The sequence below is a fragment of the Solenopsis invicta genome, chromosome 5 (genome assembly GCF_016802725.1).
Source record: "Solenopsis invicta isolate M01_SB chromosome 5, UNIL_Sinv_3.0, whole genome shotgun sequence".
In the NCBI taxonomy this organism is placed as follows: domain Eukaryota; kingdom Metazoa; phylum Arthropoda; class Insecta; order Hymenoptera; family Formicidae; genus Solenopsis; species Solenopsis invicta.
In genome coordinates, this window is record NC_052668.1 from 10,538,194 (window position 1) to 10,551,193 (window position 13,000).

The 13,000-nt window shown below is 34.3% G+C and overlaps 2 protein-coding genes across 15 annotated transcripts in view; both read right to left on the reverse strand.

Annotated features, from left to right (window-relative positions):
- Nucleotides 1-13,000, reverse strand: part of LOC105207298 — a 232,416-nt gene that overhangs the window by 36,308 nt on the left and 183,108 nt on the right. The window lies entirely within an intron of this gene.
- The window catches only part of LOC105201060 (ATP-binding cassette sub-family G member 1), a 63,228-nt gene continuing 62,803 nt past the window's right edge, over nt 12,576-13,000 (reverse strand). For 11 of the 12 annotated variants that reach the window (XM_026130806.2, XM_039449498.1, XM_039449497.1 and 8 more), the window contains one exon: nt 12,778-12,991. In XM_026130806.2, the coding sequence (XP_025986591.1) occupies nt 12,822-12,991 (170 nt within the window). In that variant the 3' untranslated portion in view covers nt 12,778-12,821. Of the gene's footprint in view, nt 12,992-13,000 lie in introns of all 12 variants that reach the window. The other variant, XM_026130807.2, reaches the window with a different exon arrangement.

Sequence of the window (13,000 nt, forward strand, 5' to 3'; positions counted from 1 at the left end):
TCGTAAAATTGCCCCCCTTTTTCAAGTTATCGTCCCGACAACTCAAGAAACTCCCGTAAAGCTTTCATGACTTCTTGCTTTTCCCAAGCTGCTGTATAGAGATTTCTTAGCTGCGTAATTCCGTTTATAAATGACTCGATCTCACTTTTAGTCTTGAGTCTTGAGCACTTCTTTTTTAATTCTTTGGACAAGGGGGGGGGGAAATAAACTCTTGAGGACCCCACACCTGCAAGGCATCCCAAGTCTTTGCCTCGACATTTGCCCTACGGCCCACGGGAAAATCTCGAATCAAAAACCGGGGCAAGGCGATCTTCTTAAAATAAATAAAATCACAGCGATCCTCCACACAAAAATCGTCGTTTCAAATGAGGCTTAAAACTAAAATGAAAAAAATAAAATCCAACGAGTATTTCACTCAAAATAATTAAGAGGATGCTATACTGACGGAAATTACCGACCATTACAGTGTTCATTAATTTTTGAATTGGCTTTACCGATCACAAAATCCTTTTGCAAAATAAAAGTACGCACTAAAACAAAGTCTGCTCTGGTAAATTTTATGAAAAAATCGATCAAAAAGTTAAAAATTCATTTATTTTCGACTCGTGGATCTGTCAACCAAGGTTAATTTTTGTTATTTACTGACGTTCTGTAGCTCGTATGTATAAAATGAGACCAGGGCGAACTTCGGAAAACTCTAACACACAACACTGACTGTGTATCGTTTCAGTCAACAACCTAACAAAAAAGTTTAATAGGTGAACAGCTGTACGTGTCCAAATTTCGCTTAGCGCACGTAAACGATAGCAAGAAGAGCAGTGGCTGTAGTTGATAGGTCTTTTCGCAGATGGCGAAATAATCGAAAAAGGAAGACAGATCTATGCGTTGGACAAAGAGCGATAGCCTGGTCTCCCTCGAAAAATAATCTGCAATGCCGTCGTCGAGGAAGTTCTTCGGTCACTATAGCATCCTCTTAAACTCTGCAAGAAAAAAACTTTTTAAATTAAATTTTTTTACTTTCTTTTATCCAAAATAAAACTTTTGTACACAAGATTCTAATACAACGACCTCCTGCTCTATCCCGGACCACGGTCACGAGTTACCAAGCGTCGTCTTCTGTGATCCAGATTAAGATGACGACCTCCTGCTCTACCCTGGGCTCCTGCTACAGGTTACCGAGCGTCGTCCATTTTTGCAATCACAACCTGCTCAAGGACTTTCTACTCTATCCTGAGCTTCTGCTACAGGTCACTGAGCGTTGTTCACTTTTACAATTACTACTCGACGACCTTCTGCTCTACCCTGGGCTCCTGCCTCATATTATCGAGCGTCGTCTCAAATAATCTTAAATAAAATGACGTCTCTATTCTTTTCAGAACTTTACTTTTGCTTCCCACGGGTTTTTGATTGTCGGCACAGAAATTTCCTAAAGCGATTATCTTTCAAGAAAAGTAGCTGACCTATATAAATAAACTATTTTATTTTTATGCCTACTAGATTTTTGAATGCAATAAACAACATTATTTAATTGTCTAACAATTTGATAAGGACCTTCCCAATTACTCTGAAGTTTAGGAGTTTTTCCCAGTTTTCTTCGAGGATTAAACAACCAGACTTTTTATCCAATTTCAAAATTTAATTGCCTAACTTTCCGATTGTATAACATTTTAACTCTTTAAAATTTCACCTCTATACGTTCTTTCGCTAAATTATGAGATAAATTCATTTTTTTTCTAAGGTCATTGTAATAATTCCTAACTGAAGATGTTTTTTGAAAATCTGGAGGACCTTGAAGAAGATCTAGAGGTAGTCTCAATTCTCGATCTAAACATAATTCTGAAAGAGTGAAACCAGTTTCATGTTTAGAAGATACGTTAATAACCCTAAAGGAACCTAACGATCCCAATCTCTTTGATTTTCAGAAACAAATTTTGCTAAATAATTCAACAATGTTTAATGTTGGCGTTTCACTTGACCATTTGATTGTGGATGAAGTGGAGTAGTTCTTGTCTTTCTGATTCCCAACAATTGAGTTAGTTCTCAGAACATTCGTGATTCAAAATTCCTTCCTTGGTCTGTATGCAATTCTAATGGAACACCAAATCTAGCTGCCACTTGATTTACAAAAACTTCTGCAACAGTAGTCCTAATATTTCTTAACGGAAAAGCCTCCACCCATTTAGTAAAACAATCTGTAACCACTAACAAATATCTATTCCCAGAAGAAGAAATTTGTATCAGACCTAACATATCCAATTGAATTCTTTCAAAAGGTGTTTCTGCATTATAAATCTGAAAGGAAGATTTCCCCTTATCTGAAGGACCTTTTTTAGCAAGACAAATTTTACAACTTTTACACCAATGCTCGACATCTTGCTTGCAGGACGACCAGTAAAAACGTTTCCAAATTTTTCTTAGAGTTTTGTTAATACCGAAATGCCCCCCTGAAGGGGAATCATGAGCTTCCTCCAAAATTCGGTTAACCAAAACTTGTGGCACTATTGTTTGAAAAACCACAGAACGCAAATTTGGAGACTCCTATCTTCTACATAAAATTCCCTCCCTAATCTCAAGAGAATCCTATAAAAGCCAATAACTCTTAGCAGTTGTATTCCTCAACTCTTGATTAAGTGGACGTTTATTAGCCTCCTTTCCTCGAAATAAGTCCACGATTGACGAATCTTTTAATTGAGGTTTCCACCAATCAATTGATCCGATTTTCCCGAAGACTATTCTACCAACAAATTTCTCTTTATTAACTTCTTCTCTAAATTCTACTTTTTTACAATAAATGCAAGAATTTTCAATACAAGGTCGCCTGGACAATGCATCAGCGTTACTATGTAACTTCCCTGCGCAATGTTGAATTTCAAAATCATATTCCTGCAGCCGTTCTAACCAACGCGCTAATTGTCCCTCCAAATCTTTGAAGGATATTAACCAGCGCAAAAAAACATGATCTGTTCTAACTAGGAATTTACGTCCATACAAATAATGGTGGAAAGTTTTAAATGAATCAACAACGGCCAGAAGTTCCTTTTGAGTAACACAATAATTACTCTCAGTTTTATTGAAAACTCGACTGTAATAAGTTAAAACTTTTTCCTTCCCATGTTGAATTTGAGAAAGTACCGCCCCTAAACCATGATTAGAAGCGTCCGTATCAAGAATGAATTCCCCATCCACAGTTAGAAACGACAAGATTGAAGAAGATATTAAATTTTGTTTCAACTTTTCAAAGGCCTGCAGACATTCTTCATTCCAGACAAACTTTGTTAAATTTTCTGTGAGAACAAATAAGAGCTTCGCAATAAGCAAAAATCCTTTTACAAATTTTTTATAATAAGAACAAAAGCCTAGAAAGCTGGAAACTTGCTTTTTATTTCGAGGAACTGGCCAACTCCTAACACAATTTTCTCAGGATCTATAGAAATTCCATTCTCAGAAACAACATGACCTAAATACTTTACTTCCCTACTGAATAAAGAACACTTCTTTGGATTTAATTTCAAATTTGCCTTTTCTAAAAGAAGTAGAATTTTTCTTAAATTTGCTAACATTTCCTGAAAATTTTTTCCAAATATGATCACATCGTCTAAATATACCAAACAAATTTTGTTGAGAATTGAACAAAGAATTTTCTTCATCAAACGCTCAAAAGTAGCCAGAGCATTGCCAAGTCCAAAGGGCATCACTATAAATTGCCATAAATCATTACTAATAGAAAAAGCCGTCTTTTCCTTATCCTGCAAACAAAGCTTAACTTGCCAGTACCCACTCTTTAGATCTAAAGTATAAAACCAAGAATTTCTGGACAGACGATCATGCAAATCCTTTATCCGAGGGATTGAATAAGAATCCTTTTACAGCATTGAGCTCCCTAAAATCAACACAAAATCTAATTGAGCCATCCTTCTTCCTCACCAAAACAGCAGGAGACACCGACGGACTATGTGATTCCTCGATAACACCCTGTTGTTTTATTTCAAATAAAATTTTGTTTATTTCTTTACGCATCTGCAAAGGCATGCGTCTAGGCGATTGTTTAATTGATGGAGAATTTATAACATCGATAAAATGCATTTTCAGTAAATAATTCCCAGCAACGACGCTTTCTGTGAAAATATTCTGAAATTTATCTTATAGTTCGGCAAATTTCTCCTTTTGAGAGACATCCAAAGTCTGAGATTGTTTTCAAAAAAATTCTGAAAGAAAATTAGAAACGCTAACACAAGAATTACAAATTTGCGAACATAAAAAATTCCTTTGATTTTCTTTTTTTTCACCAAAAACGGAAACAAACATTTTCTCTAAACTAATTTTTTTTTTAAATCTACTTCCAAAATATATTCATCACTGTTTTTTGCTAAATAAACGGGAAGTTCCAAAGTAAATTTTCCGATTTCCACTGTCACATTAACTCTATAACTAACCGAAACTGTTTCCCCAGTTGAATAACACAATCGACTATCAAAAATCGAAGAAAAATGCTTGTTCTTTCTTAATAAATCCGATCTAAGTACCGACACATTGGAATCCGTATCAATTCTAAACAAACACTCTTGGCTGTCAACTCGTCCCTTAAAACAAACATTGTTTATCCTTTCTCCTATCCTATACACGAAAATTCCTTTCAGTTGGAACCTTTTGCCCTCTCGTCGAACTCGCCCCGTAAAGTTCGACTAAACCGAGTTTTCCTTCTCTACAGAAGTCAAAAAAGGACATTCCACGCGAAAATGTCCCACAGCTCCGCATTGCCAACACTCTTTCCGCACGTTTCCAAAATTTGTTTTGAAATTATTTTTTCCCTTAAAATTTTCATTTTTAACCTTTTTTTCAAAACCGGTTCCCCTCTCTTTTCTTTCAAATTTCCGTGGAAAACTATTTTCCCGAATAACCTTTATAGCCATTGCCCTCTCTGTAGCGGTTTTCAAAAAAGACTAAGCTTCTAATAGCGTTTGCTTCACAAAACTATCTGATAATCCCACGATAAATTGCGCGCAAACAATTTTGTCCCGAACTTCAAGAGAACATTCTGAATAAGCTAAACGTAACAATCGCTCAACATTCGAACCGAAAGTAGGCAGCTCTTTACCAAATTTTTGTATCCGATTAGTGAATTGAATATAAAACGTTTGCGTTATATGTCCTTCCCCAAAACGTAACTCAAGCTTAGATTTTATTTCTCCGTAACTTAAATCTTCTAGTTTCGTTACTCCGTCAAGAATTGAACGCGCTTTCCGCCGTAAATTCGAAGCTAATGCGACCGCTTTAGTAGAATCTACCTAATTATTCGCCCGCGCGATCAATTCAAATTGCGTTAAATATTCGCGCAGCGGATCACTCTTGTCGAAAATATCTGGTTATAATTTCAAATTAACACTCGCATTAGTACCGGAATTCCGAGGAATCTCCGCGGTTAGAGAACAAAAAGAGAAAAGTAATGATTGGCCTTGTTGTGCTCGTTGTATTTGTTCACAAAGTTCCTCCTCGTGCTGCTGAAAACGGAGACAGTTCTCTTTCATCTTACGGAGCTCCTTTAACGCAGGACGCAGTAACTTCGCAGTGTTCGTCGTTTTATCACCAACCGTCCGCTCTTCCGTCGTTCGCTCGACGTCACCCAAAGACCGCGTGCATGGACGCTCATCATCTCCCATAGATCGTTCAGTCCTTGCTGAGGAACGCGAGCACATTCTTCTCCTTGAAGAATTCATTAAAGCCATAGCGTTGATTCTTTCAAGAAAACGGTCCAAGAACGATCGAACGAGCCCCTAAAATGTTACGACCGAAGAGGTCGTGTCGTACTATCGCACTCACGCACTATAACAAGCGCGTTCGCAAATAAAGAGTAGACTTATATTTTAAGAATGACTTTATTAATTTGACAAGTTGTCAAACCAAAAGTCAGAACACAACAACAACCCGTCGCTAACGAACGACAGTTCCTTTTCTTAATTAATCAAAGCCTAACCACATTCACGCGATATTCAAATATACAAGGTCATAACAATATTTTTCAAGGATTTTATCCTTTGTTACTTTTAATTTATGTGTTCACAAATTGTAGAATTTTTTGAGATATTTAGTTGTATCTTATTTTCCATTAAATAAATACAATTTTTTGATTATTGATTATTTTAATTATATTCACAATTAATGTAAATTAATAAAGTTTTAATAATTAATCATATTACACTAATTGACTCAAAATTCTTGAATCTACTGGTGAATTTATAATACTAATATAGATATAATACTTGAGTTTGCTGATTTTATAGTTTAACAGATCCACTGAAATATTTGGTTTGATCCGTTTAGCTTAATGTATGCAATGTTCTCATTGAAGGATTCATAAGAAATATCACGGAAATAGCTGATTCATAAATAAGCATTATCTTAAGCATTACTTCACAAAGACGATCTTATATCAAATAAAAACGACTTGGGCAAGAACTTCTTCGCCAAGCTTGCCTTAAGTCATGACTATGAAATGCAGTACTATTAAGATGATCTTATTTGAATAAGACGATCTTCGCCAAGACGGTCTTAAATGCTGACTTGAAACTCGAGTATGAATACGGGCCCTAGATGTTATTTTAGTCTAAATTTAATATTTCTAGATGTTTTAGACGTAGATGCCTTCGAGGTCTAATGGACGTCTAATTAATCTCGCGTTTCTGCCTGGGGTTGTACTTATAGATACCAAAATTAAGTGCACGGAAGATATGCGTTTGTGTTTGTAGTCAAATGAGATCTATTTTCTTGTCTTGTCCGGGCCGACCATTACATTTCAGATTTGTTGTAGATCGAACGGATCAGAACGTGTTCTAACAACCACCATGTATGAAGTTTTTATGATTACTGAATGTTAGAAAATTTATGACTAACATCCGGAGACCATATGTCCGGTTACGTTAAAATTTTTCTTTTTTGTCTATGAGGAATTGTGGCAATTGTTTGCCACACCTGTATTGCGCGCGGACAATTGTTGCGTTCGAATTGTGTGTGTGACGATTGTCAATTTTCATCTGGTGCACTGCTGCTGTATATAAACAAAACACACACACGCGCATGTACACAACTTACATACAGCGGTTTATTGCACGCGACACGGGATCGTGAACGAACATCCAAACATCAAATCTTACCAAAAAATTGTCATATTGTGTTAAGGCTCCTAACTCCTCAGCCGAGAATTCTGCGTTGACAGTAGCGACATTCCGTCGCGGACAAAATTAGAACTAATACACGTGAAACAACAAATGACAGATTGACGATGAGATGTTGTCGTGCATGTTATTTTGTTATTACCCAATCAACACACAATATTTAAAAAATGTTTTTAAAAACATTTAAAAAACATTTTTAAAAACATTTATGAAAACATTAAAAATAATGGGTTAAGTGCCCTTTTTTTCATTAAAAAAATGTTTATTTTAACGTTTAAAAAAATGTTTTTTAAATATTATAAAAACGTTTTTAAAACATTTAAAGAAAACGTTTATTAAACGTTAAAGAAACGTTCTTTTTAACGAAGCATAAATAAGCAAAACAATATTTAAAAAAAAACTTTTGCAATAAAAAAATTTTTCAAAAACGTTAAAATTAATGGATTTACACCCTTTTTTACATTAAACAATTTTTTTTTAATATTAAGGTTTTTTACTTAAGAATTTTTTTCTTGGAAATTTCCACGCGGTCACCCATCCAAGTTGCGACTCCAGTGAACGTTGCTTGACTTTTATGATCGCTGCGAACTGATTCCTCGTGATGATCTGTAAACACTTTATGTTTATGCATGTACATACATCTCTGATAGATCAGGTCAATATGTTATCGAAAAGACGAAATATATATAATTAAAGTATATTATTTATTTAAATATATATAAGTTAATTTTTTACTGATTTTCATAGATGTTATTGAAATATTTTTTAAACAAATTTTAAATTCAATAATAATTGAAAAGTAAAGAGCTTAAATGTTAAATAAATAATAAATAAACATAATTTTATACAGATAAAAAATAAGTAAAAAAATTAATATTAAATAAACATTAAATAAATATTAAATAAACATTTAAAAAATGTTTACTAAAATCATTTTTTCCATTAAATAATTTATGAAAAATAAATACTTAAACAATATTAAATAAATATTTAAAAAATGTTTATTAAAAAAAAATAATAAATATTAAATTAATATTCGATAAATGTAAAATTAATGTTTTTTAAATTGTTGTTTCAAATAAAAAATTAATATAAAATGAATATTAAATAAATGTTAAGTAAATGTTAAATTAATGTTTTTACAAACGGTTTTTTTAAATAAAAAATTAATGTAAAATAAATATTAAATTAATGTTGAATAAATGTTAAATTAATGTTTTTAAAACATGTTTATTTAAATGAAAAATTAATGTGAAATAAATATTAAATTAATGTTGAATAAATGTTAAATTAATGTTTTTAAAAAATGTTTTTTCAAATGATAAATTAATGTAAAATAAATATTAAATTAATGTTTAATAAATTTTAAATTAATATTTTTTAAAAATGTTTTTTTAAATAAAAAGTTAATGTAAAATAAATATTAAATTAATGTTTAATAAATGTTAAATTAATGTTTTTAAAAAATGTTTATTTAAATAAAAAATTAATGTGAAATAAACATTAAATTAATATTTTGTTACGTCTGGCAGAAAAAATTTTATTTTCCCGCGCCATCCGTACTAATAATAGCCTAATTAAAATTCGGAAATATCCTCCGATCAATTAAATAAATCCTACATCAGTATCATAAATCGATATCGCTCGATTTTAAATCTCATATGGCTTGGCTACATCGCAGTGCCGCCCCCTCGACGCGCAATACCCGCAAGCGTCCATCGGCGCGAGACAAACATCGTGCGCGCCGACCCCTCGGCTCGCGACCCCCTCTAATACCACCAAGCTCCGCGCTTTGGAATTCTATTCATCTTTCCAATTTAATATAAAATATTAGGAATGGCAAATTTATAATTATCGAAACGTGATCCACTCATGGACGCTTCCTACTGCTGCGCCATGCAACTCAAATCGAAACAACTTTAAAATCGCGGCCAATAAAAATGCCAAACGATTTTGAATTAATTTTAATTAATCTCTTACAAATAATAATAAAACCTTAACTTTTTATATGTAAAACTATTTTACGTTTGCTTGGCGCTATCGCCTCGTACACTCTCAATTATACCAGGTGTATGCATAAGTTTTTTTCGGGTTTTTGGTAAAAAAAAACACGTAATTTTCAAGGGAAATCAATTTTTTTTATTCAAAATATTGGCCATCGGCTTCTACACATTTCGCCCATCTTTCAGGTAATTTATGAATACCATGCCAGAAAAACTGCTTGTCTTTTGCGGCAAACCATTTGTCGAGCCATTTTCCAACTTCCTCGAAATTGCTGAAGTGCTGCTCTGCGAGCGCGGGCCTCATTGAAGAGGTGATAGTCAGATGGCGCCAGATCTGGGGAATATGGCGGATGCGGAAGGCTGTCCCATCCAAGAGATTTTAAGGTATCTTTCACTGGTTTTGCTGTATGAGACGGCGCATTGTCGTGTAACAAAATCACTTTGCCATGTCTTCTGGCCCATTCCGGTCGTCTTTCGATTAATGCGTGGTTTAAATTAATCATTTGTTGGCGATAGCGTTGTGGATTAATGGCTTCGCCGGGCTTTAAAAGTTCATAATATACAATACCGCTCTGGTCCCACCAGACACAAAGCATGGTCTTCTTGCCGAAGCAATTTGGCCGTGGTGTTGATGGACCGGCTTCGCCAGGTAAAAGCCACAATTTTTTCCGCTTCGGATTTTCAAAATAAATCCATTTTTCGTCACCCGTCACAATTCGATACAAAAATGATTTCCTTTCGTGGCGTTGAAGTAGCATTTCACAAGTGACTTTGCGATTTTCCATTTGACGTTCATTCAAATTGTGTGGGACCCATTTACCGAGTTTATTGATCTTTCCTATTGCTCGTAAACGTCTGCTAATTGTTTCTTGTGATACATGTAATGCTTCTGCTAATTGCCGTTGAGTTTGAGTTGGGTCATCATCCAATAATTCCTGCAATTGCTCGTCTTCGCATTTTTGTGGTCTACCAGAGCGCTCACTGTCTTTCACATTGAAATCACCACTTTTAAATTGTCGAAACCATGTCTCACATGTTCTAATCAATGGAGCGTGTTCACCATATGTTTCTACCAGCAAACGATGACTTTTAACAGCCTTTTTCTTTTGATTAAATAAAAAAAGCAATGCGTGCCGCAAATGTTGTTTTTCAGGCACAAAACTTGACATGATCACTAAACAATAAAACAAAGACGCTAGTTTTTGGCGAACTCAACTTGTGTGTGTTTGTAGTTTTATGTCAGACGAACAAAATGACGTATGTGTCAAATTAATACGCTGCGTACTTTTCGCTGGCGCCATCTCTTAGTGAAACCAGAAAAAATTTATGCATACACCTGGTAATATAATTTCTATTAATTTCTATTAATTTTCTGAGCACTGGATTTCGCGTCAATGCGTGGTATGCGATGCCCCCGCGGGTCGCAATCCTCAGAGAAGTCTACAAGCGCCTCGCGCGAACTATAGGCACAAGCCGCGCTGTCGCGGAGCAGGGCGGGCTTCTAAGGGCCACACGTTACGAAAAATTATCGCTTCGAATTTTCCGCGAACCTGAGGAATCGTCCCGCGACACCTCTTGCCCATATCCTTGCCTATATAAGGAGCGAAATCGGAGCTCAAAATTCAGATCAGTCTTGTTGGTCAAGCGAGAATCGCTGCCATCGGCAACCGCCAACGTGCAGACCTCCAGGTACGATCTCAGCGACGGGTGGGTCTTACTCCTGACGAAGACGTTGGTCTTCGGGGTCGCCCCGGTCAAATCACGCATGTCTAAACTCCTTCGACTTTAATAAAATATTATTAAACCTTTCTAAATTCACTGCTTATTCATTACATAAATATATGTATCCTCCCAAAACATCTCTCCCATCATAAATGAATTGTCGTGTATCGGGGCGTGTTATCGCACGATTCCGAGCCACGACTGGTGACAGCTGCCTTTATCTCAAACAGAGTTAAAATTCAACCAAAAGAAAAAACAAAATCTATGTCCCGGATTACAATTTCGCGAATCCGCGGACGTAACAACTGGTGAGAGCGGTGGGATGCCAAAATACCCACTTATTCACCAAAACTAACAAAAGAACAAAATCTACGTCCCGGATCGCAACCTCGCGAATCCACGGACGTAACAGTTTAATAAATGTTAAATTAATATTTTTAGAAAATGTTTTTTAAATGAAAAATTAATGTGAAATAAATATTAAATAAACGTTAAATAAACGTTAAATAAATATTTTCCCAAATCATTATTTTAAATATTTAGTTAATGTTAAATAAATTTTAAATAAATATTTTTTCTAAATCATTATTTTAAATGTTTAATTAATGTTAAATAAATATTTAATAAATATTTAATAAATATTTTTGTTATAATGAATTGTACAATGAAAAATTAATATTAAATAAATATTAAAAAAACATTTAAAAAATATTGTGTGCTGATTGGGTACGTGTTTCATTGTGAAAATATGACTTGTCTCCTATTTACCAAATTCATAAAGATGGACCGCGAGTAAAGTTTCTTTGAATTTTATACATAAAAGTACATTTTTCACTCCTTTCAATAGCTATCCGTGTGTTTTCCTGTTTGAATAGGTGTCACTTTACGTGTTTTTTACGACTATTTACTGAGTGCAAGACGAAAGAAAAATAGTCGTGACCTATATTTAGAAGTGTTTTAAAGCCATTTAATTAGTCTGTTTTATCTAAATTGGCTTTATTTAGAAATGGCATGTTTGACAAAATTACGTGACTGTGTGTTTTTCTGTTTCAATAGCTTCACTTTACATACTTTTTACGACTATTTATTGATTGTTAGGCGGAAAAAGGATAGTCGTGATCGATATTTAGAAGTGTTTTAAAGCCATCTGCTTAGTCTGTTTTATCCAAATTGGCTTTATTTACAAATGGCATGTTTGACAAAATCACATATGATTTCACGCAATTTCTTGCTTCTGACGTCACAATACGACCGCGGCGAGTACTCAGGAGCCTTAAGTTTTTGAGAAAAACTCATAAAATTGCTAAAATAGGCATTTTTACTTTTGCGTTAGTTATATCTTTCGATATAGAGATCTACTGGAAACGATTTTTAGAATGTCAAGAAAATTGGTATTGGACAATGTAATTAAAAATAAAATTAAGTTTCAAGGGCCACCAAAAACCCTTGGGCACAGAGCCACTGCCTCCTCAATAGTGTTACGTCACTGAGTGTAAACTAAGCTACTGTTTTTGACGGCGGGTCGCAAAGTAGATGTAACTTTTAGTTCACATTCCGGACGAAATAAATGTGAATCGTAGTGTACCGGGAGTTTTGAAGCGTAAAATAAAGAAAAGATCAGTATGGCTGCTCTCAGGTTCCTCTTTGAGTAAAACCAGAGAGGAACCTAAGAGTGATCACGTTTTGAGTTTAAGTGAGATTTTATTTTGAAACGCCTCTATGTTTCCCAAAAAAATGGACATTGAACTATGTTATAGACAATGTCATTTTTCATGTCGGTAATGTCCTCGTTTCTATGGTTCTCAGCGGTATTATGAGTTAGTTAAATGAAAACGAACAATAGCTATCTTTATTTAACTAACGTATAAAAGTTAACACGTCATACATCATATATAATACGTGCGAATAAGAAACATATAACTAACAATTATATATTTAAATGGCTTATGATCATTTTTCTGATTGTATGCATTATCTGAAAAACTTTGTTTGGTTGCACTCTTTGCTTCAACAGATAATATAAGAGTCCTTTAGAAATAAATAAGATAACAAAAAGAGCGAATATATCCAACCAAAAATTAGGAAATATCTCTGAACCTGAAATAC